This window comes from Athene noctua, chromosome 14 (genome assembly GCF_965140245.1).
Source record: "Athene noctua chromosome 14, bAthNoc1.hap1.1, whole genome shotgun sequence".
Classification (NCBI taxonomy): Eukaryota; Metazoa; Chordata; class Aves; order Strigiformes; family Strigidae; genus Athene; species Athene noctua.
The window spans coordinates 10,497,496-10,517,747 of NC_134050.1; the positions used below are offsets into that span (position 1 = coordinate 10,497,496).

Below are 20,252 nucleotides of genomic sequence, written 5' to 3' on the forward strand. Positions count from 1 at the left end.
GTCTAGAGGTGAGCCCCCACAGCCCCCCCAATCCCTGAGAGGATCACAGGGTGCAGCGGCACGTTACACAGTCTGCGTGCTGCAGGCGGGGATGATGGGGGGCAGGTACTGGAAATGCCACATTTCAGTGTCACCCGGGAGTACACAAGCAGAAGATGTACTTGTGGGCACAGGGACACCTGAACTCCCCTCCTGCCCCCCTGTGACCCCCACCCATGCTCCCAATAAGCCCCCCCACCCACACTGACCAACAACGGTGTGCTCCAACCAAGCCCCTGCCAGCCTGGGGACGCCTCTGTCCCCGGCTATCCAGCCCCGTTGGCCCCGCTCCCTCCCTGCTGTTACCCTGGGGTACGGGCAGCGCTGGCCAGGGAGGGGGCAGGTGGCATTGCCCGCTCTGTGCCAGTCCTGTGGGCACCCAGATGGGCAGTGACTCGCATCATGGCTCCTCTTTGATTTTCTCCAGGTGCAGAAGACGAAGGACAAACCAACAGCGTTGCCCTCTCAGGTACCAGTGCCGTGTCTACACTGCTGCTCGCTATCCGAAGGGCTCCTCTCTCCCAGTTTAGCTAGTCTCCCTGGTATTACTGGGAGTCCTCACAGCACTGGCTTCTAGATCTGGGTTCACCAGGTCCCCCCACCCTTTCTGTGCCTGGTGAGGTGACCTCTCTCCTGTCCCCTCAGCCTACTGTGGGGTATCCCATGTCCCTTCCTGTGTCCCCTCTCTGTCATGCTTGCTGTGGGACAGATCTCTGCTGCTCTCCTATGCTTCCCCAGCCATGGCTCACCTTTAGGGGGGACACCCTAACCCGGGGACCCCATCATTCTCTCTCCATCCCTGTGGTAAGAACGAATCCCCTGCTACTGGCATGGGAGGGGGTGCAGCAGGCACAGGGTGGGCCAGGCTCTGGGCACTGGCTCTGCTGGGCATCTGAGCCAGAAACCTGGCCCTGCCATGGTCCCTGACGCTGTCTGTCTGTCTCTGCTCCCTGGGAAGCCAGCTCCTGATCCCGTTAACTCTGCTCCCCCACCGCTGCCTGCCCCCCAGCCCTGCAACTCCCACCCCAGCTCACCCTCCTGCTTCTCCATCGTTGTTGCCCAGCCCCGGTGCCCCCACCCACCAAAAGGGGCACCCCTGTAATGAGGGGGAGCTACAGGCAACAGTGATGCCTGTCTGCCCCAGAGCAAGGGGATCTGAGGGGCAGAGGGATTGCTGTCTGCTCCGTACCAGAGGGGGGGGATCTGGGGCAGGGGGGAGCAGAGGGCATTGTGCAGGGACACTGTGGGGTGACACAGCCCCCTTGAATTAAACTGCATGACCAGACAACCTGCCTGGGTCTCTCGGGGGGGGGGGGGGGGGGGGGGGGGCCGGTACAGACCTTTGCCCTCCCCCCAATGCCCCTTCATCTCCCACCCTCGGGGTGCCCCCCACACAGCACGCGGCAGCCCCCCTCCTTCACTCACATCAGCCTTTAATCCGCCCGGTGCCCCCGGGCTGCGGCACGGCTGCGGACAGGCCGGGGGGGGGGGGGGGGGCTGCAAGCACGGGGAGGGGGAGGTAGGGGGGCCCCCCAATTCCTCGCTCCAGCGTGGGGTGCAGCGGCTCAGAGCTCGTACTCATGCCAGAGGCTGTGGGGCACAGGGGGAGGGTGGTGTCATTGGGTGCCCGGTGCCCCCCACCCCTTGTCGGCGGTGGGAAGGATACCCCCACACCGTCAGGGTGTGTGTGGGGGGAGCACCGGGAGAGAAAAGGGGGTGCTCGGTGTCCGCCCCCCCCCCCCGCCATCCCACACCCACCTGTAGGTGACATCGGGGTTGTCCCGGTGCTCCAGGAGGGCGTCGCGTACGGGGCCGGGGGGGCTCAGCCCCAGCGCCTCCGCCCGCTCCCACCGCTGCAGGCGGGTGATCCCTGCGGGGGGGGACGGGGTCAGCGAGGCCGCGGCGGGGGGGCACCGGGGGAACCGGGTTTGGGGGGGCACACACACACGGGGGGGTCTCACCGGTGCAGGGTCCGTACTCCCAAGCGAGGTCGAAGCGCCGCAGCATCTCCAGGAGGGCCTGGGCCGGGGGGGGCGGCGGCGGGGGCGCCTCGGCGGGCGGGGGGGCGCGGGGCTGGGCCCGGGGGCAGCTCTTGCCCTTGACCGTGCCCGGGGGTCGCCGTCGCCGCCGCGGGAAGGAGTCGGTGATGCGCCGGGGGGTGTCCATGGAGCTGCGGGAGAGCGCGGCTCGGGCGGGGCGAGCGGCGGCGGCCCCGCGGCTGCCGGGAAACGGGCGCCGGCCCGGCCCGCCCCTGCCCGGGCGGAAGCGGCGGGACCGGGCTGGGCTGGGCTGGGCTGCGCTCGGGGGCCCCGGTCGCTGCCACCCCCATCCCGGCCGTTCCCCGTCCCCCCGGGCACTGTCACCCCTGCAGTTGTCCCTGTCACCCTGGGCACTGTCACCCCCCCGGGGTGTCCCCACCACCCTGGACACTCACCCCTACAGTGGTCCCCGTCACCCTGGACCCTGTCGCCCCCTCTGACCGTCCCCTCACCCCCACAAGCCATGACTCACACCGTGCAGCCGTCACCTTCAGTCCCTCACGGCCCTCTGGCTGTTGTGTGTCCCCCAAAGGGAAGCACAGCCAGTGACCCACAGGTGCTGTGTCTGCCTGTCCCCCCCCCCAGCCGTGGTGACACTGTCCCGAGGGGGGGTGGGACACGGCAGGTGCCACCAGCAGATTTGCCTGAGGCTTCTTAGCCCTCCCTGGGGGGGTCGGTGTGGTGGTGGTGGGGAGAATAGCTGAGGCAGGGCTGCACGGGCACAGAGGGACAGGACGACGCCCTGGGGACACAGCTGCGTCCCTCAGCGATGACACCACACCGCCTGAGCCACCAAACCGTGTCACGGCTGTAACGGCCAGTGCCAAGCCAGGTGCAAGAAAACTGATACAGCAGCCATCAGAGAGTCCACAAACACTCTTTGGTTTTGCTTTTTTCTCTTTGCTCCACAACATGGCGACTTCCCTGCCCCGGGAAGGGGACACAACACGGTGTGGGGGGCTCAGGGCCCGGCCCTGCCCAGGCCGGGGTTGTGCAGGATGAAGCGGCAAAGCCCCGGCAACCGCTGGTGGCCCAACTCCTCCTGCAGCCGCTGCATGGGCCGGTTGCCCGTGGCCGTGTGTCCAAAGGCGAAGAAGCCACGGGCCTGCGCCCGCCGTGCAGCCAGGACCATCAGGGCCTGCATGTGGCCACGCCGGCGGTGCGCTGGCAAGGTGTAGCCGTGGGCCCCTGTCCCGAAATGATCGGTCAGACACCAGGAGAGGGGCTGCCCAGCCCCGTCCTGCAGGCAGATGTTGGGGAAACACCGTAAGAGCTCTGCCAGGTACCGCCGGCTCCGGCTGTTACCCCCGTAGGGCCACGTTTCGTTCAGCAGATCCACGTGCGACGGGCTCAGTGAGCCCACCCGCACACTGGGGTCCAGCCTATGGAGAGGGTCGGCCATCAGCGGGGGCTGCCCCTGTGCCGGGCTGTTTTTTGGGGGGTTTTATTGGTCTTTTGTTATTTTCAGGAGTGCTCACCGGGGCTCGGGCATGGTGCTGGGGTCAGGGTGTAGGTAGGTGTAGTACTCAGAGACCTCCAGCTCGACCCCCTTGGTCCCCGCGATGGCCTGTGACACCTTGGCCACCTCCTCTTGCAATCCTGGGGACAGTGCTGTCAGGGGAGGGAGGGGACACCTGCTCCTCCAGCACCCCCCATTCCTGCCCCTGGCCCCCCCTCTTTCTGACCCCAGCATGCCAGCTCTGCCCTCCCCACTGCCCCCGGGGCCACTCACAAACTCAGTCTCTATCTCCAGTAGCCCAATTCCCACCCCCCAGTGTGCGTAGCACCCCAATTCTTGCCCCCAGTGCCCCCCCAGCACCCCCAATCCAACCACAATGCTCCCCAGTGGTCCCCCAACCTCACCTCTGCCCCCAGTGCCCCCCAGCACCCCAAGTCCAGCCCCAGTACTCCCCTGTAACAGCACCCATCAAATCCCTATGCCCCCGGTGCACCCAGTCATGCCCCCAATACTCCCCAGTGCCCCCCAGCACCCAAATGCCTGCATCCTCCAGCATCCCCCAGCACCCCCAGTTCCTTCCACCAGTGCCTCCAATTCCCTACTCCCATACCACCAATGTTCTCCCCAGTGTCCCACACTCCCAGTGCTCCCCAGTACTGCCCGGCTCCCCCCCAGAACCACCGATGATGTGGAAGGCGGTGTCCCAGCGCAGGCAGCCGGGGGTCTCCAGCAGCCCCCGGTAAGCGCCCACATCCCGGTAGAAAGCTGCAAACGTGTTCCTGTAGCAGTCATCCACCGGCATCTGCGGGGCACCCATGGGTGCCCTGAGCCCACCGGGCACATGCCAGGCCACCGTGTGTGTGTGTGTCACCTCCCCCCGTCCCCCAGCAGTGATCCCCATCCCCGCCGGCCACCTCTCCGCTGTGCCTCGCCAACACGGCACCGAACTCGGGCCACGAGTCCACCACGACCTCGAACTCCCCCGGGTTCCCCCGGTTTATGTTCATCACGGCCCCGTGAACCTGCAGGAAAAGGGGGTCAGAGCTATGGGGGGCTGTGGGGGGCAGATTTGGGGCTCCCCGGGGCTCCCCACAGCACCCTGCCCTGGCCACCCCATAGGCCCTGGTGGGGTGAAGGCGGAGGGGGCGGTGCCTAATGCCAGGTTGCCCACAAGTGGGTGGAGCTAGGTGAAGTGGGCATGGCCAGAGTGGGGCGGGGCAAGGCGGAAGTTTGGGATTGGTGGCCTTGCACCTTGCCTGGGTTGGGATTGGGCAGCTTGCATGAGGGTCTGGGAGGGGATTGGCTGATTTGTGTGGGCCTGGAAGGGGATTGGCTGACTCGGGATCAAACTAGGCTGGGATTGGCCAGGGCAGGGCTGGGATAGGTGGGTTTTAGAGCCAGACCCGGGGTTGGGCGGTGACATGTCCTGGACTTGGGACACCCGTAGGGGGGGGACACACAGGGTGACACTGGGGTCCCTGTGGGGTGAGGGCAGGGAGGTGACACTGGGGACCTCATCACTGAGGAGAGAGGGGGCTGACACTGGGGTCCCTGTCACAGCAAGGGATGGGGTGACATTGGGGTCCCCACCATGGCACGGGGCAGGGGGTGACACTGGGATCCCCATCGTGACACGGGACAGGGTGACAGCAGGGTCCCCATCATGACACGGGACAGGGTGACAGCGGGGTCCCCATTGTAGAACGGGACAGAGTGACAGAGGGGTCCCCATTGTGGCACAGGGCAAGGGTGACAGCAGGGTCCCCATCGTGACAGGGGACAGGGGGTGACACTGGGGTCCCCATCGTGGCACAGGGCAGGGGTGACAGCGGGGTTCCCGTCACCGGCAGGGTGAGGGGCAGGCTCCTCCGCAGGGCCCCCTCCAGGCGCTGCAGCTGGGCCGGGCATGTCAGGATCAGCATGGTCCTGCGAGAGACCCTACAATAACACAGGGACAAAGACCCCTGACGGGGGGACCCTGTCCCTGTCCCCATCCCTGTCCCTGTCCCCAAGCCCTCCAGCACTCACCCTGCAGCAGCCCTGGGGACCGTGGGGCAGGCGGTGACACCAGCTGCTGCCTGGTTCTGTGGGGCTGGCAATGACGCTGGCGGGTCCCAGGGCTGCCACCGGCTGTCACGGGCCAGCGAGTGTCCCCTGCCCTGGGGCGGTGGCCCCATACGGGGGCAGCGGGCAGGGTCCATCCGTTCCGCCAGGCACCGGGCGTGGGGCCAGCCCTGCCCCACTCTACGGCCTCCTGGGGACGTGTGCTCGACTGGGACACCCTGACCCACAGCCGCCAGCACCCCACTGCCCTGAGACCCTCGGGGTGTCACCGCCTGCCCCACGGCCATGCTGATCCTGACTTGCCCGGGCCACCTGCGGCGCCTGGAGGAGGCCCTGCGGAGGAGCCTGCCTGCCACCCTGCCGGTGATGGGGACCTTGGGGACCCCCCATGCTTTCCCCTCCCTGCCCTACTGGTGACAGGGACCTCAGGGACTCCCCTCCCCGCCTCCCCCCCTCCCGATACCTCAAACAGTGTCCTGACCCCTCTGCCCACAGAGGCTGGCAGCACCCTGGGGGTGCATCAGGGCACAGTGGGGGGGTCAGACGGACCCGTCATGGCCCCATTGCCCCTCACAGCCCCCCCCAATTCATGTGTCGCCCCCCAGCACTGACCCTGTCCTGCAGGTTCTGGGGACCGTCATGACGGTGGCCCGAGGCAACCTGGCCTCCCACGAGGTGTTGGTGGACTCCTGGCCCCATTTCGGCGTAGTCCTGACCCGACTGCGCCCAGAGGTGCTGCTTCGAGTGTCCGCCCCCCACCCCGGCAGCACCCCACATGCCGTGGGGCTGGGGGGGGCATGCTTAAACCTTGTGTGTCCATGTGTGTCCCCCCCCTCTCCAGGAGAACAAGGACCCCAAGGACTTCTACACCAACCAGCTGACGGTCTACTACCGGGATGAGGGGGCCTGGCGGGCACTGCTGGGGGGCACCGAGGCAGTGGGCTGGACCCGGGCCTTCCAAATCCACGGTAAACCTGACACGGGGTTTGCGGGGGGTTGTAGGGGACCCCCCCCGGCTCTGCTGTGCCCCTGACGGTGCTGCCACAGGGATGCAGGAGGGGCTGTACCAGGCAGTGCGCGAGGCGGCCGACGCCAAGGGGCTGCGGGTGGAGACGTATCGGTACCAGGCGCTGCTGAGCCCCCGGCCCCCCCAACCCCGCGTGCAGTGAGTGTGGGGGACACCTGGGGACAGGGGGGCAGCGGGGGTCCCAGTCAGATCCCTGGGTGACACGGGGGTCCCCAAGCACATCCCTGGTTTGCACAGGGGTTCCTGAGAACATCCCAGGGTGAGGTGGGGATCCCCAAGCACATCGCTTGGTGGCACAGGGGGCCCTGAGCACGTCACCAGGTGACAGGGACGTCCCTAAGCACATTCCTGAGTGGCACATTCCTGAGTCCCCAGTCCCATCCCCAAGTGACAGGGGCATCCCCGTTCACATCCCTGGGTGACAGAGGAGTCCCTGAGCACATCCTTGGGTGACACGGAGGTCTCCAAGCACATCACTTGGTGGCAGTGGGGGGCCCTGAGCACATCACTGGGTGACAGGGACGTCCCTAAGAACATCCCTGGCTGGCATGGGGGGCCCTGAGCACATTCCTGGGTGGCACGGGAGTGCCCAATCCCATCCTGAAGTGACAGGGGTGTCCCCATCCATGTTCCTGGGTGACATGAGGGTCCCCAAGCACATCCCTGGGTGACACGGGGGGCCCTGAGCACAACCCCAGGTGACAGGGATGTCCTCAAGCACATCCCTGGGTGGGACAGAGGTCCCCAATTCCATCCCCAGGTGATGCAGCAGGTCCCCAATCCCCTCCTCGTGTGCAGCAGCTCTCCAGTGCCACCCCTGCTGGGCGGGTGTGTTTGGGGCGGGGGGGCAGGATGCGCATGCAGGTTCCCCAGTCCCCCCCACCCCAATCTCTCCACTCTGCCCCATTCCAGGGTGCCACCGGGACTACGCCTGGCACCCGTGTCCCCGTCCCACGTCCCGTTGCTCAACGCCACGTGGGCTTTTGGGCGCAACACCCGCAGCCACCGGTTCCTGCTGGGGGTGGTGCAGGCGCTGCCCAGTGCCTGCCTGCTGGCACCCCACGGGCGCCCCGTTTCCTGGAGCCTCTTGGACCCCCTGGGCACCCTCAGCCACGGCTACACGTTGCCCGCCTGGCGGGGACAGGGCCTGAGCGGGGTGACGTTGGGTGCCCTGGGCCGGGTGTTGCACGCCCGTGGTTTTCCCATCTATTGCGGGGTGCTGCCCCAGAACACCCCCTCGCAACGAGCCGTCCGTGCCGTCGGCTTCCTGCCCCAGCCCGGAACCCTCTACACCCTGGTAGTCACCCCCCCCACCCGGTAGTGCCCGAGGATGGGGACACTGCGGGGGGGTCCACGGGCACCAGGAATGCAGTACTGGTGGTTGGGGGGTGGGGGAAGCAGGGAAGCCGTGGTTGTGGGGGGATAAAATGGGGTTACCTGTATCTGAGACGGGGGGGCGGGTCCTGCCACTCCCTAACACTCACACTGAGCTCAGAGTCTAGGGCAGCTCCCCCGTTCACCCTGGCCCCTACTGACAGCACCAGTGGCTCCTTGGGCCCCCCGCCATGTGGCACGGGCGGGGCGGGGGCGCTGGAGAAAGGCTTTTATTCGTTCATACAAGAATAGATCTTCTGCAATAAATACCCCAATAAATAACATCTCCAATAAATAAACACTCATAGACGCACCGGGACAGCGGCCCTGCGGCCCCGCCTCCAGCCCCGCCCTCCTGGGTCGGGGGTGTGGCCTGTGGGTTGCTAGGCAACTGGAGGAGAGGCGGGGCTTAGGCCACAGGGGCGGAGCCTGTTGTAGGAAAGAGGCGGGGTTTGCTACACAGGCTGGTGAGCGGGGACTTATTGCCAGCAGGGGAGGGGGTGGAGCCTATCGCTCCTGGGGCGGGGCTTGCTGCTGGGTGGGGCGGGGCTTCTCTTTCTATGCTGGGATTGGTCCTTTCTGGGGGGTGGGCGGGGCTTGCACCCCCTCTAAAGCCCTTGGGGGTGGGTTTCTTGCTGCCATGGGGCAGGGGGTGGAGTCTGCTGCCCTCCCTAGCCCCACGGGTGTGGGGACAGCCCCGAGGGGACAAGGTATGGTGGTGGGTGGGGACACTTGGTGGCTTTGGTGGCACTTTGGGGTCATGACACCCATTTCCCAAGGCACATTGGTGATGGCGGGGGTCACATTAGTGCTTTGCTGGCACTTGGGGGTCAGAAGCCCCATGCTTTACAGCACAGGAGGGGTGGGAGGGGGGACACAGGGTGGATTTGGTGGCACTTTGAGGTCATGGACCCTATTTCTCAAGGCACACTGGTGACAGCAAGGGGATATTAGTGGCTTTGGTGGCACTTGTGGGTCAGGAGCCGCATCCCTTAAGGCGCGGGGGGGGGGCTGTGAGGTGGCTTTGGTGGCACTTTGGGGTTATGACCCCTATTTCTCAAGGCACATTGGTGACGGTGGGGGCACATTAGTGGCTTTGGTGGCACTTGGGGGTCAGAAGCCCCATCCTTTACAGCACACGGGGGTGGCTTTGGTGGCACTGGGGGGGTCACAACCCTCATTTCTCATAGCACACTGGTGACGTAGGGGGACACACACGGGGTGCCTGTGGTGGCCCTGTGGGTCGGGAGCCCCATCTCTCAAGGCACAGCGAGGTGCCAGCGGGGACATGTGGTGGCCCATGGGAGTGAGGAGCCCCATTCCCGCGAGGCTGAATTTAGGGAGTGGAGGGGGGGGGGGCGGCCATTTTGTGGGGGCCTTGAAGCGGGGAAGGGAGGGGGGGTGCTCAGAATCCCCTGGCCTCCAGCCGCAGCGTAACCACGGCAGGCGGTACCTTCTTCTTGAGGCGATTGAAGTCCTTGGCCGAGCGCCACAGCCAGGTCTGCAACTCCTTCAACAACCAAAAATCCTCCATTTTCTTTAGGAAATCATTGGAAGGAACCGGAGTCCCAGGAGGCACCGAAGGTCCCCCGACGGGAAGGGGATAACCCAAAGAAGACATAACGCCGGCGATGCTGAGCACTAAACCTTGAAGGCTGGAACAGAAGTGGCCAAGGCGATGCCGCAGCTCGGCGGTGCCCGCCGGCCCCTCCAGCGCCCGCAGGTAGCAGAGCAGGCGGCTGTAGGCCCGGTAGTTGGCAGCCAAGCGAGCGTTGTCGGTCAGGCCCCGCCACAGGTCCAGGTCCACCGTGGCACTGGGGACCCGCTCGGCCCGCGCCAGCCGCGGGGGGTTGAAATCGGGTTCGTTGAAAGGGGGACCCAGGTAGTTCAGCTGGAAAGTGGAAAAAAGCGGGGGGGGGGGGGGGGGGGGGGGGGGGGAAGCATTGAGGGTGGAGGGCAGGAGAGGGAGTGTGCCCCTCAGACTGTCACCTCCCGCGCCTCCGCGCCTGCTGTGTTGTCTGTGTCCCCAAGGTCTCCGATGTGCCCCTCCCTGCTTGCCCCCAGGTCTCTATGTGTGTCCCCCCCTCCCCAGCGTGTCCCCACTCTCCATGTCCCCACGCCTGTGACCCATCCCCCAGCCGGACACACCACCATGTCCCATGTCCCCCAGGTGGACATGCCCACCACATCCCCTTCCCCTCCGTGTCCCTGGTCTCCATGCCCACCATGTCCCCAACCTCCATGTCCTATGTCCCACGTCCCATGTCCCCCAGGTGGACGTGCCCCACATGTCCCGTGTCCCCCAAGCAGACAAGCCCACCACATCCCCTTCCCCTCCGTGTCCACTGTGTCCCCAGCCTCCATGTCCCACATCCCTCAGGTGGACATGTCCACCATGTTCCACGTCCCATGTCCCCCATCTGGACATGCCCCACGTGTCCCACGTCCCCCAGCTGGACACACCCACCATGTCCCAGGTCTCCCAGTCTCCCACCCCTGTCCCCAGTCTCCATACCCCCATCCTACCCCACCCCCCATCTCCCCATCCCCCATCACCGTCCCCACAGCCCCAGGCACCCATGGGTGGGATCGAGCCCCCCCCTTGCCGCACACCCAGCCCCCCGGCAGTGCCACCCTCGTCACCAGGTGCCGGCACCATCAGAGCTGAGCCAGCAGCACCAGGGGCACGTCAGGGCAGAGACGGGGGGAACCTCCGCGTCAGCCGGTGCTGCCGGCGGGCAGGGAGAGGCAGATGCCTGCACCCCTGCCTGCACCCCTGCCTGCACCCTGGGCCGATGAGACATTTCCTTGGCCGCCGGCACGGGCGCAGCTGGGCACGGCAAGGGGAGCACCCACAGCTCCCCCGGGCAGGGCGGGCAGCACCGGCACCGCTGGCAGCGGGCAAGGGCGTGGGAGCGCGAACATGTCAGCTGCGACTGCGGGGCGTGACACGGCACATGCGTGTGCGGGGAGGCACGGGCAGGGAGCCTCGGCGAGGACGAGCCCGGGGTGCACGCCGGCACGTGTGTAAGGAGCAGCGATGCACACACACGCATGTACGTACAGGCACATGGACGCACGCGCACACATGTATGTGCAGGCACACATGTATGTGCAGGGATACACTTGCAGGCACACAAATACAGACATGTCTATGTGCAGACACAATAATGCACACACACATGTACAGGCACACATATGCAGCCACATTGATGCACACGCACATGTATGTGCAGGCACACATATGAAAGCACACTAATGCACACACATGTATGTGCAGGCATATGTATTCAGGCACACTAATACACACGCGTACAAACACATGTATGTACAGACACACTAATGCAGGCACACTGATGCACATGCACATGTACAGGCACATGTATGCAGGCACAGTAATGCACACAGACATGTACAGGCACACGTATGGAGGCACAGTAATGCACATGCACACACATATGCAGGCATATGTACATAGCCAGACTCATACACACACACGTACAGACACACGTATGTAGCCACACTGACGCACACGCACACGTATGTGCAGGCACACACACACGCAGCCCCCGCACACTCCCACACGTGTGCATGCCCTTGCCACGGTGCTGCCCTGCCTGCGCCATCCTCAGGCTGGCGGGCCCCAGCGGGTGGCAATGGGGTGGCCACCCCCTGCCCCCCCCTCGCCCCTATGGGGCTGCCCCACACTGCCCTGCCCGTGCCCGTGGAGTGGGGGGACACCACCCCACACACTGGTGCGGTGCACCGGCTCACAGAGGACAGAGGAAACGGTCTTGGGGAGGCTGTATGGGGGAACCTCGCCTCTCTGCCCCGTTCTCCCTGGGGTGTCGCGGGGCAGGCAGGGGTGCAGGCAGGGGTACGGGCAGGGCAAGCCCCAACTCACATAGGTGCCGGCGAGGGTGCGGAGCTGGTGCTCCAGGTAGCGGGTCAGGTCGTAGGTTTTCTGGATGGACTGGCCGGCGCCCAGCTCCTCCGTGCAGTTGAGGGCCGGCAGCGCTGGCAGGTTGCAGAGCGCGGCGCAGAGGAAGGTGAAGATCCCCCAAGAGTCTCCTGTGGGGACACAGAACATCGGGGGGGGGGCATAAATTTGGGGGGTGTGTGTGCACCTCCTCCCACCCCCGGGGCTGCAGTGACAGGGACACCCTGGACGTGGGGACACCCCCCCACCCCCCCCCAGTCATGCTCTGGGCTTTGGCTGAGGCCTCGGTGTCACCCCCCCGTGCTGTGTCACCGCCTTCACGTGGGGAAACTGAGGCACGGAGCGGTCAAGGGGTACCCCCACCTGCAGCTCAGCATCCCCCCTGCCCTCCCACCCCCCTTCTTTCCCCGTGGCACAGCCACAGCAGCACCGTTAACCCGGGGCGATGCTGCCACCACAACCGGTGCGGCGGGGACCCCCGCTTTGGCCCACTGACCCCCCCCCCCCCCCCCCCCCGGCTCCCCTCCGCGCGCAGGCTGCAGCAACAATCCTTTATATGGTCTGGAGCGAGCGCAGCTCGCGGTGCTCCCGCCGGGACGGCACGGCCGGGTTATATTTGGGCACTACAACTCGCCCGTTGTCGATGCCGGGGTGGGATGGGCACCCCATGGGGCTGCCGGTACCCCCTAACCCCGCTGGGGAACCCCGGAGAATAAAAGGAGGCGGGGGGAAACCAGGACAAGGGAACTCGAGGGGTGACTGGAGCGTGGGGGTGACCTTTGCTGAGACTGCCGGAAAACTCCGGCTGGGTCACCGTCATCGCGCCTGACGTCAGGGCGGCTCTTAGGAGCCGCGGCCTCGTTAGCCGGGCGGTTGTGCAAAGGTCACAGCCAGCGGCTACAAGGGTCCTGGCCAACTGGCACCTCTCAACATGCCGAGTCGGGCTTCCCGGCAACTCACCCGCCCACCCCGCCCTGTAGTGGCCCTCCCCACCCCGAGAAAGCCGGGGGGAGCCCCGCGGTGCCCTCGCACGTCACCGCTCCCCGTCATGAGCCGCCGGGAGGTTTGGAAACCTGGGAGCGGCCAAGCGCCGGTGACGCACGAGGGTCCTCAGGGACACCCCGGCTCTGGCCATGCCAGCCCTGCCGCAGCGGGTACCCGGCCACGGGGAGACAGCAGGCTCCCGAGAGCAGGTGGGTGTGCAACAGCACGCTGCTCACACCTGTGATACACCCTGCGGGAGTGCAACACTGCACCCACGCTGGCGATACACCCTATGGGTGTACAACACACTGCTCACACCTGCAATACACCGTGCGGGTGTGCAACAAGCTGCTCATGCCTGTTGTACACCCTGTGGGTGCAACACAGCACACACACCAGTGCTACACCCTGTGGGTGTGCAACACGGCACATACACTGGTGATACACCCTGCAGGAGTGCAACACAGCACCCACGCTGGCGATACACCCTACGGGTGTACAACACACTGCTCACACCTGCAATACACCGTGCGGGTGTGCAACAAGCTGCTCATGCCTGTGATACAGTCTGTGGGCGTGCAACACACTGCTCACGCTTGTGATATGCCCTGTGAAGAGTGCAATGTGGCACACACACTGGCACATACACTGGTGATACACCCAGTGGGTGTGCAACACAGCACACACACCAGTGATACACCTTGTGGGCATGCAACAAGCTTCTCATGCCTGTGATACAGTCTGCGGGTGTGCAACACACTGCTCATGCCTGTGATACAGTCTGCGGGTGTGCAACACACTGCTCATGCCTGTGATACACCCTGCAGGCGTGCAACACAGCACACACACCAGTGGTACACACCCTGGAGTGTGTACCACACACTGCTTACGCTTGTGATAGATGCTGTGGGCGTGCAACAAGCTGCTCACATCTGCGATACACCCTGTGGATGTACAACACAGCACACCCACTGGTGATACACCCTGCAGGTGTGCAACACACGGTGCAGTTGTGCAGCGCATCACGCAGGCAGGTGAACCACCACATAAGCATGTGAAGGACCTTGCAGGTACATGACACCGTGCGGGTGTGCAACACACTGTGCAAATGTGCGCTACACCACACAGGGACGTGCTGCACCGTATCGGTGCGCCACACGCCGCCTGTGCGAGCCGCCGCAGAAGCGTGCGCCACACCGTGCCCGTGTGTGACACGCGCAGCCCACACACACCCGTGGGCTCACCCTGACACGCAGCCGTGCGCCGCGCACAGTGGGCACACGTAGCCATTTGCCCGTGACCATGCCCCCATGCCCCGGCACGTGGAGCGTGCCGCCGTCCCGCCTTGCGTGCGTGCAAGCGCGCGTGGGACAGCCGGTTTGGGGGGGCCACGCCATGGTGACTCACCCGCCCCCGGGTGTTTGCTTTGGCCAAGCCCCCGGCACCGCTGGGCCGGTCGGACCCTCGCCCGCCGCCGGCTCGAGTTTCCAACGCGGGATTTACACCAGGCCCAGTGCTGCCGCGGCCAAACCAAACACAGCGGGGGGGAGCCGGGCTGGGGGGCGCGGGGCGGGGGACGGGGCTGGCAGGGACGGGGACGGAGCCACCGGCAGCTCCTGGGCAGGTGGCTGGGACATGGGGTGGAGGAGCCGGAGGATGAGGGAGGAAGGTGACGGACAGGGGCCTGGTGGAGGTGGATGGTTGAGGGACAGAAGCCAGCGGGATGCATGGCAGGGACACAGTGGTGGCCGTGGCACAGTGGTGGCACACACACGGCCACAGCACAGTGGTCACGGCACAACAGTGGCTGTGGGTGGCCATGGCACAGTGGTGATGGTGGCCATGCACAGCGGTGGCCGCGGCACTGTGGTGGCACAGATGTGGCCATGGCACAGAGGTGACAGTGGCCACAGCATGGCAGTAGCCGTGGTACAGCCACGGCCATGACAGAGTGGTGGCCGTTGGCCCGGCCGTGGCGGGTGCCCCGCAGAGCAGCCGCTCTCCCTCGCCCACCCTGGTCCCAGTGACTCGGCGCCAGGCGGAAAATGTCTGGGCACCGGCACAGACAATGGCGGCGGCAGCGGCGGCAGGGAGGAGGGAGGCGCGGGCCGGCACAGCTGGATCCCGGTGACGTCGGAAAGGAAGAGCCCGAGGGTTTCAAAACCGGCCCTGGAGCCCGGCCAGGATGCTCCAAGCCCACGTAAGCAGCTCACGGCGTGGCCACCCGGGGTCACCCGCTTGGCCTCTGGGGGCAACCGGGGAGCCGGGGGGCCATGGGACTGGGCACCCCCCTCCCACCGGCTCTGTCGGGCTGGCGGCCACAGCGGCGGTGCCACAGGCATCCCTTGCGCCCGCGGAGACGTCACTCGCCCGCTTTTGGCGGGATGCGCGGGGAGTCACGGGCACGCCGGCGGGACCCCCTGCCCTCCTCCCGCGCCCCCCCCCCCCCCCCCCCCCGCCGTTGGCGCGGGCGACCGGCCAGCACTGGCCAGACCTCCCGGCAAGCGGCTGAGGCGGGAGCGTAGCCGCGGTGCCGGGTGAGCTGTTCCCCGGGCATGCTGTGGGCAGAGCCGCCGAGGTCAGGAGTGACCACAAGCCGCCCCAGAGCTGCTTTCCCGAAACCCTCGTGCAAAACAGCGCCTGGGAGGGGGGGCGGGGGTGGCAACCAGGAAAAGGCTGGGGGGGGACCCTCGCACCGGAGCCCAGCCGGCCCCGTGGCCCCTGACACCGCGGCGGGAGCTGCCGTATCTGATGGGCCGGCGTCCAGCGGCGAGCACAGCCCCGTCCCACCCGGCGGCCCTCTCGTGTGAGAGCCGAGCCCGGGAGGTCCCGCGGTGGCCAGGCGTGACCACGGCACTGAGGACAAAGTAGCCCTGTCTGAAGGCAAGGCAGGGAGCAGGCAGCGGCCAGGCTGCCTGCAACCCGGCCTGGCAGCACTTAACCCTTCGCCGCACGCTGTCGCCGGACGGTTTTGCAGCCCAACGTGGCAGCCGGGCTCTGCCTGCTGCTCCCTGGGGTTTGGGAGTTGGGGGACGCTCAAGGCCAGTCCCCTCCGTGTCCCCACGCTGGTGACACTGAACCCGCCGTGCCTGTGGAGGTGACGCTGTGGCGGGGGGCAGGCGCAGCGCAGCCCTGAGGATGCTCCTGCTCCACACGGGGCCACCAGCCATCCCCGAGCACCGAGGGCAAGGCCACACGCGTCTTCGCTCCCCTACCAGCAGCCCCGGGGGGGGTCCCCATCCCAACCCAGGAAGCCCCAAAACCCACCAGCCCTGCCTGCAGTCCCTGCCTTGCCCCTGCCCGCAGCCCCCATTGCCCACCGGGCTGCTACCAGCCCCCTCGTCCCCACACAGCTGGTGGCGAGCGAAGCTGCCGGGCCCAGCCGGGGGAGCGGGTGGGGGTGCGCGGGGGGGAGCACGGCCCCGCGTCCCCCGTTTCCCCCCCCCTCGCCCCACGCCGGCCGTGCCTGCGCTCGCAGCGCTGAGTGTTTACATCCTGTCTCCTCCGTGTGTTTATAAATGCGGCCGCGCACGGGAGACTCCAGCGAGGCCGTAATTAGCTGGGCCTGGATTTCCCATCCGGCTTCAGCCAGCGGCACGATGGACCCCCCCTGCCCCCCCCTCCCCTTTCACCGGTGAAGGGGGGTCGTGCGGGCCCCTAATCCCAACCAGACCCTGCTGCCCGCAGGCACGGCCACCACCACGGCACCCGCGGCCACGCCGGCACCCTCAGGCAGAGCAGAGGATTCCCACTACCAGCCCCCCAGCACTGGATCCCACTCCTGGCGCTTCCAGAGCTGCTGCCACCATCCACATTTCCCACCGAGCAGTGCCACGGAGCCACTGCCTGCCGTGGGCTAGCGCGGGACCAGCAGCTCTGCCTGGCCATGCCCGCTGGGGACTGCCATGCCCTGTGATCCTCGAGCTGGCCCCATTCTGCCCCCTCCCCCCCAACCTTTCAGCACACTCGGCCAAGCCCAGGACACCTCTGTCACCCACGGGGCCACGTGCCACCCGTGGCCACGGCCCCGCTGCTCCGGCAGTTTGCCAGATGGTCCCGTCTGTGCCGGGGCGAGCGCATCCCCACGCGCTTGCCGTGCTCAGCAGGCTGGCGAGGGACCACCGGGCAAACAGGGCGCTAGCCCCCGGTGGCAGAGGGGGTCAGGCAGGTAGAAAGGGGGCTGGGGGGATGATTTATAGGGCTCCATGCCACTTAGCAGGGCATAAATCTCCCCCCAAGGCCGGCCCTGTAAGCAAAACCCTCCGCATTTCCCCTTGGAGGCTGCGCCTAATGCAGCCCAGATGTGCGCCGCCACCGTGCCCTGCCGCCGGCTGCTAAATAGGCGCGGGGACACCGGTGACGCCGAGAGTCCCTGAACCCCACTGGGGACGGAAAACTGGGCTGCGGATACCCCAAAATGAGGAGCTGGAGTTGGGGCAACCAAACTCTCATCCCGCAGCTCCTCCCGTAGTGCCAGACTCGGCGTCCCCCTTCCTGTCCCGGCCACCGGCTGACCACAGGCCGCGGGGGCCACCAGCTCCGTGGCCACATCCACCGGCCCCAGCGGCAGGCGGGAAGGGGGTGAGGAAAGGGTGAGGGAGGGCAAGGGAGCCGCTGGGGATCCCAGCCTCGCTTTTCCGGTTCCCCGGTACTCGCCCCGTTATGCCCGTCCTGCGTCACGCCGGCACCGTGGGACATGGAGCCGAACCCGGCGCCGGCCTCGTGCTGTCCCGGGTGGGAGCCTGGGGAGCCTCACGGCGCCCACAATTTGACCTTTTAAGGGTGTTTTCCAGCATTTTCCCTGTCCTTTCCAGGCAAGGAACTCCCTGATCCCGCTGTGCCACGGGGCCGGCCAGCCCCACAACCACGCCGGCTTTCCTGGGACCCCCGAGGTGGCCACTGGGGCTGGGGGAACAAAGCCATCCCGCAGCCACGGGGACGGTCCCCTCTGGAGAGTGACATTTCCCCAACACTCCAAAATCCCGCTGCCATCTCCCTGGGATAACCTCACCCGTTTCGGCAAAGCCTGTCTGAGGAAAAACTCGAAATCCAGCCCGCGGGCAGGAAAAATAATTCTTCCTGCTCCCCAAATCCCAACGACTTTCGTTTTCCTCCCCTCTGTCAGTCCTGGGGTTTAATTCTCCGTGCTCAGCGGCGGTTCCCTCCCTGGTAATCACAAACATGCATGGAAAAGAGGGAACGAGAGAAAGGGAAAAAAAAAAAACACAACCCACAAAAAAAACACCCAAAAAAAAAAAAAATCCTAGAGAGGGGAAAGTCTTAAATCAATCCCAAAGCCAGACAGACGTTTTAATCACATCAAATTAAAATCAGCAGCGGCTCGGAAAGGAAAAACCGTGGCAGAGCGCAGGCAGCCCCCCGCCCTGGCCCCGGCCAGCAGCACCCAGCGCCTCGGTCTTACCTGAGAGCTCCCCAGCAACATTTAACATAGTCGGGGTGCAGGGTGGGGTTGGGGGGGTGGAAGGCGCAGGGGGGGGCGAGAAGAGCCCAGAACGGGGGTTTGGCTCTTGCTCCGCGCCCCGAGCAGCCGGCCGAGCCCGTCTGCTCGCCTCTGCCCTGGCTCGCTCCCTCGCTTGCGTTCGCTCGGGGTTTGGTTTTGGTTTGGGGTTTTTTTTGTTGTTGTTGTTGTGGTTGGTTGGTTGGTTGGGGTTTTTTTTGGTTGTTGGGTTTTTTTTTTTCCCTATTTGTTTTGGTTTGTGTTTGCTTGGGTGTTAGATGGAAAAACCCCAAGCTGGCGGGGTTGGGTGGGTTTTTGGTGGGTGAGTGCGTGCACGGTTCGCACCACGCTCCGGCTGCCTCGCTCGCCGCCTTTCCCCCTTCCACCTCCCTTGATTTGCTCTTTTGATTGGTGTCCAGGAATGCAAGAATAAAAAAACGCGAGCTCGCATACACCCTCTCCAAGCTGCTGCCTCCCTTCTTTGCTTTTTTTTTTTTCCGCTTTTTTTTTTTTTTTTTTTTTTTCAAAATTCAAGTGTTAAGCAGAACCAGGTTGCTTTCAAGAATGTGTTTGATGCAATTGTACACAAGAGCAGGCTCCATTCATTCCCTCCCTCTCCCTCCTTGGACTTTTCTCCGTTCCCCCCCTCCGCCAACCCCTTTCCCCATCCCCGGGGTCCCGGTACTGGGCAGAAGTGGGGAGCCTGAAGCCGAACCCCAGCGCCGTAGAAGGTGGTGAGAAGGAAAAAGGGATTCCCCGGGGTGCTGCCTTCTGAGTAAGAGAGGGGGGGACCCCCGTTTTCTCCCTTCCTTCGCCCCCCGCCGCCTCCCTGGTTCTGGCTCCCACACGGCTTTTGTTAGTGGGGTGCCGGTACCGGGGCCGGTACCGGAGGAATAAGGGGGGGTGAAGGGTCGGTGAGGGGGGGGTGTCTCCTACCTGCTCGCAGCTCCATGCGGGACAGGCGCGGGGCCGGGGTGGTGGGTGCGTGGTCGGGATTTCCCGGGCAGGCAGGCAACGGTCCCGCACACCGGACCGGGACTACGGCTCCCATTTGCCGGTCGGAGCCTTCTCGCCTCTTCTCCTCCCGACGTACAGAGCCGCCGCCGCACGCCGAGAACCCGGTCCCCCGGGGGGGGGGGGGGGGGGTGTAAAGGAGGGGGGGGGTCCGGGGAAAGGAGGAGGGAGAGGTTGGGGGGGGGGGGAACGGGGCGAGGTGCGGCGGAGCGGCTCTTCTCGCCGCCCCGCAGCGGGGCCGGGGTGAAGGGGGGGGTGTGTTGGGGCGTGGGGTGCCAGCTTGGCCCCCCCCGGGCCCCCCCCAACCCCCCCTTCTCCGCGGTGGGAGCGGGGAGGGGCGGGTGGAGGGATGGGGAGGCGCAGAGGCAGGCGGGGGCCGGCCGGTGGCGGGACGGGCAGGCGGGCAGGCGGGCAGGCAGGGGCTGTCCTCGCCTCTCCTCTGGCACGGCCAGCCCCCTCCCCGGCAAAAAGAGGGGGGTCCCGGACACCCCCACGGACACCCCCTCCCCCCCTCCCCCCGGTGGGGACCGGCAGCGCCGCGGCCGCTGCCCCGCCGGGACGGCGGCAGGTGAGCGGGGACGGCGGGGGTGGGGGGAGAGCGGGGGGAGCGCGGCCGTCGGGGGCCCGGGAGAACCGGAGCCCCTCGGAGCGGCGGCAGCGCCTCAGCCCCGCTCCCGGGGTGACGGGGGGTGGGGGGGGAACCCGCACCCCCCCCTCCGCTTCTCCCGGTCACGCTGCCCCCACGGCCACGCGGAGCATGGGGAGGGAGCCCCGTTCCGCACACGGACACCCCCCAACGCCTCTCCCCCCGCGGGGTGCGCTTCTTCCCCAATTAACCCGCCCCTCGTTAGGGC

The 20,252-nt window shown here is 66.2% G+C and overlaps 4 protein-coding genes across 5 annotated transcripts; 1 reads left to right on the plus strand and 3 right to left on the minus strand.

Annotated features, from left to right (window-relative positions):
* Positions 1–1,441: 1,441 nt before the first annotated feature.
* POLD4 (DNA polymerase delta 4, accessory subunit) lies at positions 1,442–2,297 on the minus strand. Its single transcript, XM_074918570.1, has 3 exons — positions 2,001–2,297; positions 1,798–1,909; positions 1,442–1,629 (listed from the first exon to the last, which is right to left on the minus strand). Exons 1-3 carry the CDS (start codon positions 2,203–2,205, stop codon positions 1,605–1,607), a joined length of 342 nt encoding a protein of 113 aa, XP_074774671.1. The 5' UTR covers positions 2,206–2,297; the 3' UTR covers positions 1,442–1,604.
* A 742-nt stretch (positions 2,298–3,039) lies between these two features.
* GLYATL3 (glycine-N-acyltransferase like 3) lies at positions 3,040–5,459 on the minus strand. The gene is made up of 5 exons (XM_074918566.1): positions 5,382–5,459; positions 4,452–4,559; positions 4,219–4,339; positions 3,557–3,677; positions 3,040–3,460 (listed from the first exon to the last, which is right to left on the minus strand). The coding sequence occupies exons 1-5, from the start codon at positions 5,457–5,459 to the stop codon at positions 3,040–3,042; spliced, it is 849 nt and encodes a 282-aa protein (XP_074774667.1).
* Positions 5,460–5,886: 427 nt separating this feature from the next.
* On the plus strand, positions 5,887–7,949 carry LOC141966182 (glycine N-acyltransferase-like protein 3). Its single transcript, XM_074918615.1, has 5 exons — positions 5,887–5,964; positions 6,226–6,333; positions 6,443–6,569; positions 6,649–6,766; positions 7,541–7,949. The coding sequence occupies exons 1-5, from the start codon at positions 5,887–5,889 to the stop codon at positions 7,947–7,949; spliced, it is 840 nt and encodes a 279-aa protein (XP_074774716.1).
* A 262-nt stretch (positions 7,950–8,211) lies between these two features.
* Positions 8,212–19,426, minus strand: CLCF1 (cardiotrophin like cytokine factor 1). 2 transcript variants are annotated; one of them, XM_074918568.1, is made up of 3 exons: positions 19,321–19,426; positions 11,907–12,073; positions 8,212–9,893 (listed from the first exon to the last, which is right to left on the minus strand). In XM_074918568.1, exons 1-3 carry the CDS (start codon positions 19,334–19,336, stop codon positions 9,408–9,410), a joined length of 669 nt encoding a protein of 222 aa, XP_074774669.1. In that variant the 5' UTR covers positions 19,337–19,426; the 3' UTR covers positions 8,212–9,407. The 2 variants fall into 2 exon arrangements, with proteins under 2 accessions (XP_074774669.1, XP_074774668.1); XM_074918567.1 differs by lacking the exon at positions 19,321–19,426 and adding an exon at positions 18,349–18,792.
* Between the last annotated feature and the right edge of the window lie 826 nt (positions 19,427–20,252).

Excerpts from the sequence above, each read along its gene's own strand:
- POLD4 (XM_074918570.1), bottom strand. The coding sequence starts at position 2,205 with ATGGACACCCCCCGGCGCATCACCGACTCCTTCCCGCGGCGGCGACGG. Across the intron at positions 1,910-2,000 it reads GGAGTACGGACCCTGCACCG|GGATCACCCGCCTGCAGCGG; the intron begins GTGAGACCCCCC and ends CCCCCCCCGCAG. Across the intron at positions 1,630-1,797 it reads AACCCCGATGTCACCTACAG|CCTCTGGCATGAGTACGAGC; the intron begins GTGGGTGTGGGA and ends TGTGCCCCACAG.
- GLYATL3 (XM_074918566.1), bottom strand. The coding sequence starts at position 5,459 with ATGCTGATCCTGACATGCCCGGCCCAGCTGCAGCGCCTGGAGGGGGCC. Across the intron at positions 4,340-4,451 it reads TGGCGAGGCACAGCGGAGAG|ATGCCGGTGGATGACTGCTA; the intron begins GTGGCCGGCGGG and ends GGTGCCCCGCAG. Across the intron at positions 3,678-4,218 it reads CACCGCCTTCCACATCATCG|GATTGCAAGAGGAGGTGGCC; the intron begins GTGGTTCTGGGG and ends CACTGTCCCCAG.
- LOC141966182 (XM_074918615.1), top strand. The coding sequence starts at position 5,887 with ATGCTGATCCTGACTTGCCCGGGCCACCTGCGGCGCCTGGAGGAGGCC. Across the intron at positions 5,965-6,225 it reads GCCTGCCTGCCACCCTGCCG|GTTCTGGGGACCGTCATGAC; the intron begins GTGATGGGGACC and ends CCTGTCCTGCAG. Across the intron at positions 6,570-6,648 it reads CCGGGCCTTCCAAATCCACG|GGATGCAGGAGGGGCTGTAC; the intron begins GTAAACCTGACA and ends GTGCTGCCACAG.
- CLCF1 (XM_074918567.1), bottom strand. The coding sequence starts at position 18,376 with ATGTTAAATGTTGCTGGGGAGCTCTCAG. Across the intron at positions 12,074-18,348 it reads TGTTGCTGGGGAGCTCTCAG|GAGACTCTTGGGGGATCTTC; the intron begins GTAAGACCGAGG and ends GTGTCCCCACAG. Across the intron at positions 9,894-11,906 it reads GCACCCTCGCCGGCACCTAT|CTGAACTACCTGGGTCCCCC; the intron begins GTGAGTTGGGGC and ends TCCACTTTCCAG.